The sequence below is a fragment of the Physeter macrocephalus genome, chromosome 5 (genome assembly GCF_002837175.3).
Source record: "Physeter macrocephalus isolate SW-GA chromosome 5, ASM283717v5, whole genome shotgun sequence".
NCBI lineage: Eukaryota > Metazoa > Chordata > Mammalia > Artiodactyla > Physeteridae > Physeter > Physeter macrocephalus.
The window spans coordinates 100,587,751-100,593,750 of NC_041218.1; the positions used below are offsets into that span (position 1 = coordinate 100,587,751).

Below are 6,000 nucleotides of genomic sequence, written 5' to 3' on the forward strand. Positions count from 1 at the left end.
TTTTTAAGAAAAATGAGCTATTCTAATCCCTTTGCTATTCCATTTAATATTTAGAATAAGCTTGTCTATCTACAAAAAAAAAAGAAAGAAAATCCTGCTAGGATTTGACAGGAATTATGTTAAACCCATGTACTTCAGTGTGGGAAGGACTGACATTTTCACTATGTTGAGTCTTCTAATCCATGAGCATGGTATGTCTGTCCATTTATTGAGATCTTCTTTGATTTCTTTCATTGGCATTGTGTAGTTTTCAGCATACAAGTTCTGTATGTGTTGTTAGATTTACACCTAGTATTTCATTTTCTCAGTGATTATAAATGATACAGTATTTTAGTTTTGGTCTTCACACACTCATAGCTAGTATAAAGAAATATGATTGAGTTTTTATGTGTATCTTTTATCCTATGACCTTGTGGAACTCACTTATTTGTTCTAGGATTTTTTTTTTCCTCCCACTGGGCTTTTCTGTGTAGACTATCATGTCTGTTTCTATCATGTCTGCAAATTAGGGACAGTTTTATTTCTTTCTTTCCAATCTATTTTCCTTTTATTTGCTTTTCTTACCTTATGACACTGGTTGGGGGCACTGTATTGTATTCAAGGTGAGGGTGAGCCAGAAATCTCTGCCTTGCTACGGATTGTAGAGGGAAAACCTTTTACCTTTGAGTGTGATGTTAGCTGTAGGTATTCTGTAGATGTTCTTCATCAAGTTGGGGAAGTTCCCCTCCATTCCTAGTTTTCTGATCATTTTTATCATGAGTGGGTATTGAATTTTGTCAAAGGATTTTTTCTGTATCAGTTGATATGACCATGAGGCTTTCCATGTGGTGGTTAATATGGTGTTAATACGATGGATTGCATGGATGTTCAAATATTTAAACAGCCTTGCATAGCTAGTAAAGGTCATGGTGTAGGCCTCTACTTATATATTGCTGAATTCTATTTGCTAATGTTTTGCTAAGGATTTTTGCATCAATATTCATGAGGGATGTGACCTCAAGAGTGGTTTTCCTTTTTTTTTAATACTGTCTTAGTCCAGTTTGGGTATCAGTATAATACTGACTTTATTATTATTTATTTATATAAATTTATTTATTTTATTTGTATTTATTTTTGGCTGTGTTGGGTCTTCATTGCTGCACGCAGGCCTTCTCTAGTTGCAGCAAGCCGGGACTACTCTTTGTTGCGGTGCGCGGGCTTCCCATTGCGGCAGCTTCTCTTGTTGCGGAGCATGGGCTCTAGGCGTGTGGGCTTCAGTAGTTGTGGCACGTGGGCTCAGTAGTAGGGGCTCGCGGGCTCTAGAGCGCAGGCTCAGTAGTTGTGGCGCACGGGCATGTGGGATCTTCCTGGACCAGGGCTCGAACCTGTATCCCTGGCATTGGCAGGCGGATTCTTAACCACTGTGCCACCAGGGAAGCCCCTAATACTGACTTTATAAAGTGACTTGGAAAGTGTTGACTTCTGTTTTCTGGAAGAGATTGTATAGAATTGATGTTAATTCTTATTTAAATGTTTGGTAGAATTCACGATGAAACCATCTCAGCCTGGAGATTACTTTTGCATGAATTTTAAAATTATGAATTAAATTTCTTTAGCCATTATGGGGCTTTTTAGTTATCTTTCCTGTTGGGTGAGTTGTGGTAGTTTGTATATTTCAAGGAGTAGGTAATTGATCTAAGTTGTCAAATTTATATGTGAACTATTGTTCATAGTATTTCCTTATATCCTCTTGATGTCTGCAGGGTCTGTAGTAAGATTATATTTCTTTCCTGAGTTTGTTAGTGTCTTTCTCTCTTTTTCTCTGTCATGCTTGCTAGGTATCTGTTGATTTTATTCATATTTTCAAAGAACCCGTTTCATTGCTCTGTGCTGGGCACCGTCCACTGCACATGAGCGGGGTCCCTTAACCCTCCACATGGTGCCACCGTACAGGTGCCGTGTAACCCCACTTACAGACACGGGAACCCCAACACCAAGGATGAGATAACTCACCTGGGATCTCGCTGCCAGCTGAGGCAAGATTGCATCTCAGATCCCCAAACCCGGCCCCCCAGACTCTGCAGTGGGCGAGGACCCAGGAGGAGGGAGCATAAGAGCTCCTTTCTTTAATAAGTGGAGCATTTGACACTATCCCTTCCTTTCTTTCCGTGACGGGCAGCGGAGGGCATTGAGAACAGCCTCGGAAAAACTCAGAAACCGCTCATCTTTCTCTACAAATGTTGTCCACGCCACCCCCGGGACACGCGTCAACAGGTACATCGGCCGCCTCCTGGAAGCCCGCCAGATGGAGCTGGAGATGGCGGACCTGAACTTCTTCACCCTGAAGTACAAGCAGGCTGAGCGAGAGCGAAAGGTGAGTGCGCGGGGGCTCTGGCGGGGGGGCGCTGGGAGTGAACGTGGGTGGCCCTTCTCGCTGAAGTTCTAGGCATCCCTGGCGCCCTTGGGAAGACCTTGGCGTCTCCAGGGAGCTGGGCGGCTGACGGTCCTTCTCTGTGTCTTCTAGTATCACCAGCTTCAGGACGAGTATTTCACCAGCGCCGTCATTCTGGCCCTCATCCTGGCCGCCTTATTTGGCCTCGTCTACCTTCTAATAATCCCGCAGTAAGTGCCGTTCCGGGTCCATCAGTCAGAGGAGAAGGAGTCCTTTTCTTTTCAAGTTCAGGTTCGACTCCCGCGGTCATACTTCTGCGGTGCCCTGGCCTTTGGGGACGGCCTGAGCCACACACCAGTTCTCCGTTTACCGGAGGAACTAGCTGAGCGCGCCTGACGGCAGACGTGTGGAACACTCACTCGCAGTTGTGCGTTTTAAACGTGCTCAGTTCTCAGACACCGTGTATTTTTTCAGTGACTCTGTCCACACCACATGCGCCATTGACTTCGTGACAGCATCTGCGGCCGGAAACAAACAGGGCGCCAAATGGGCACCCTGGTGTCTAGGTGCTTGTCATTTTCAGAAACATTAAAATGAGGAAAAGTAGGCTTTGGAAAGGAAGAAGAGCATAATGATTTTCATAACATTTAGTCATCATAAGTCAAAGTGAGTGGCAGTTTTTGTTTTTCAGCAAGAAAGACCCCAGAAAACCTCCACTTTTCTTCCAGACGTACCACTTTCTTAATAAACCTCCCGAGTGGAGCGATTCTCCTGTGAGTTTCCAGAAAATACATGGAAGCCGCCCCCACCCCACCCCAGGACGCTGTGGACACACAGTGGCCATCTGCATGGCCCTATGTGGAGATACAGCTTTTTCTAGAAAAACCCTTCCCAGCTGAAGCCCAGTAAGAGAGTAATGCCCAGCAGCCAAGTCTGTGCAAGCCTAGCCCTTCCTGCCTAGGGAAGGCATCTCTCAGGCACTCCCAGGACTAGAGAGACCATGGGGGGCCTAGAAGTTGGGGTGGACACAGGAGGGGCTCCTCCCCTAGAAGAGAGCCAGCATGGGCAAGTCCCCAGAGACCGCTGCTGCTTCCTGGGGGCCAGCGACCGGGTGAGGCAGGGGAGGAAGGGTGGGTTCCCCCAGGCGTTTTCTCGGGCACACCTCGCCCGGCCCAACCGGCAGCGACCGCGCGTCCTCTGTCCTAGGAGCGTGGCCGTCCTCCTCCTGCTGGTGTTCTGCATCTGCTTCCTGGTGGCCTGTGTCCTGTATCTGCACGTCACCCGGGTCCAGGTATATGTGTGCTTGTGTCCTCTACCTGCTCGTTACCTAGTCCAGGTGCCGGCGTGTGTGTGTCTTGCACCTGCACGTCACCCGGACCGGTAGGTGCGTGGCTTCTGCCTGCCCTGTCGGCAGGACAGGTGGGGTAGTGGAGGCAGTTCGTCTGCTGGCCTTCTCGGCAGGCGGAAAGAGCTGTCCGCCTGTTGGGAGTTCACGAAGCCCGTCGTGATGTGCCAGGTGCACGCACATCATTGGACTTCTGGGAAGGTGCCCCGTGGACACAAGGGTGGGTGACTGATAGTGACTGGATAAACGAACACAAGGTGTGATGCCGTTCTCTGCAGATGGAGTGTCCTGTGGCTTGTTGTGGGTTTCTGTCCTAGCCTGGGGCGACCACACTCTCGAGGATGCTTCACTGGCTTTGGAGCCAGGGCTGAGTGCACGGCCCCCGTGTCGCCCAGGGCTCCTGGAAGAGGGCTCTGTCCTGGTCCCGCACGCCTTTCTCACATCCTGAACCTTCATTTTCAAATGTCCCCTGTCCCCACCGGACCCCCACTTGTCACGTCTGACAGACCCAGGGTTATTTTTGCACAGTTGTTGCAAACAGCTACTTCTTGAGAAGATCGGCTCTAGTTTTATTTATTTAAATTCTTTATTATTCATAGGTAACTTGTTGAGTTAAGAAAAAGTGCTATTTATTCAAACCACATTCCCAGCTCTTTGATTTCATAGATGGAGTGGTGTCTGGTTTGGTAAACTGGAATTCCCCACTTCAGATAAGATTGCTTTATTCACCTAATTTCAAGTGAAAGCATGGCAAGTGGATGCTAATTTCTTAGCCCGTCCCATTCATCCCCAGTATTCAGAATCTGTGTACCTGGTGGACAGTTTTCCTGGAGGAGGTGGCCCTGGCTCCCCCAGCCCCTTTCTTTCCATCCACACCCCCCTCCTCACCCTCCCCCACGGGCCTGAGCATTTTTTCTAGGTGTGCGATTTTGACCCATTGCTTCAGTGGGTCGGCTCAGGGCGATGGTCAGGAAGCAGTGGGGTGCAGCGAGCATGGTCCTGGCAGCAGGCAGCTGCAGGCCGCCCGGCCAGCGCGCGCCAGTTCAGGGGCCAGCTTACACGCTCGCACGCTCCCCTTGGCAGGCCCTGCCGCTGGCTCTGAGCTCACCCCGGGGCTGGTGCAGAAGACTGGGTGCCAGGCGACAGGAGGGGCCAGACGGCAGGCAGGCTCTGGCTGGGCAGGGTGGGGACAGGCAGCGGGGCAGGGTCGTCCCGCAGAGGCCAGCACGTGCTGAGATGGGGAGACGTGAGTGGTCACGGCTGTGCACGCAGGTGGGAGGGCCCATTGGAGCTGAGCATCCCCGAGAAGGCCTGGGAGTCAACTGGGCAGAGTGCCTTCCTCTGTGCCGTAGAAGTGGCCACAGCCAGGGCATCCAGCCGGCGTGGCAGCTCCATTGCTAGGGCCTGCCAGCGCGAGGGCCTCAGCGTCTCCGTCTGTGAAAGCGATGGGGACTGGAGCTGATATTCATGATGTACTGGGAGCAGGGCCTGGCACACATTCTTCCCATATTTCAGCCTCACTTTTCTATCCGCCGTCCCAGTCACCCCTTTGTGGTCCCCTGAGCGAAGGCAGAGGGTACCGCTCGGGAGGTGGGGTTCCTGCCTTGGGCTTCCTTCCCTCCCTACAGCCCTGGCAGGGCTGGCCTCCGGGGAGGAACAGTGCCCTGCCCACCCCGCCCCGGCCCGGCCCGGCCCACCCTAGACCCCGCCAGCCGCCTGCAGGGGGTGGGGAAGGCAGGGAGGAGGTCTGCAGTGGTGGTGAGATTCCTGCTTACACTGGACATCGTCCATGAATGGACAGTGACTCGGAAGTTAGAAAACCTGTAGGTTCTCCCTCCTTGGGGAGGGAGACGGAGCCTCGGCAGAGGGCAGTGACCCTCCGGGGACAAACTCGAGGGCTCTGCTAGCCCCTGAGAGTGCCCCGCCGTCCCCACCTGCTTCCCACCCAGTCCTGGTCCCCGTGACCCATCCTTTTCTACCTCAGCCCCAGTGGCTCCTGCAGTGCATCTGTGTGGGATTGAGTTCGTGTATTTAGCGTAGGGTAAGTCATATTTTTTAAACTTGAAATTGCAACTCTCTGGGGGGCTGTGAAATTGGGGGTTTTTTGCTTGTTTTTTTTTTGTTTGTTTTTGTTTTTGTTTTTGTATTGTTTTGTTTTGTTTTTGCGATACGCGGGCCTCTCACTGCTGAGGCCCCTCCCGTTGCGGAGCACAGGCTCCGGACGCGCAGGCTCAGCGGCCACGTCTCACGGGCCCAGCCGCTCCGCGGCATGTGGGATCTTCCC

At 51.4% G+C, this 6,000-nt stretch overlaps 1 protein-coding gene across 1 annotated transcript in view; it reads left to right on the forward strand.

The window, feature by feature from the left end:
* ADCY1 (adenylate cyclase 1) overlaps positions 1-6,000 on the forward strand; it is a 137,438-nt gene that overhangs the window by 101,042 nt on the left and 30,396 nt on the right. The window contains exons 9-11 of the mRNA XM_007109833.2: positions 2,159-2,353; positions 2,504-2,601; positions 3,578-3,662. Of these exons, the coding sequence (XP_007109895.2) occupies positions 2,159-2,353; positions 2,504-2,601; positions 3,578-3,662 (378 nt within the window). The remainder of the gene's footprint in view (positions 1-2,158; positions 2,354-2,503; positions 2,602-3,577; positions 3,663-6,000) is intronic.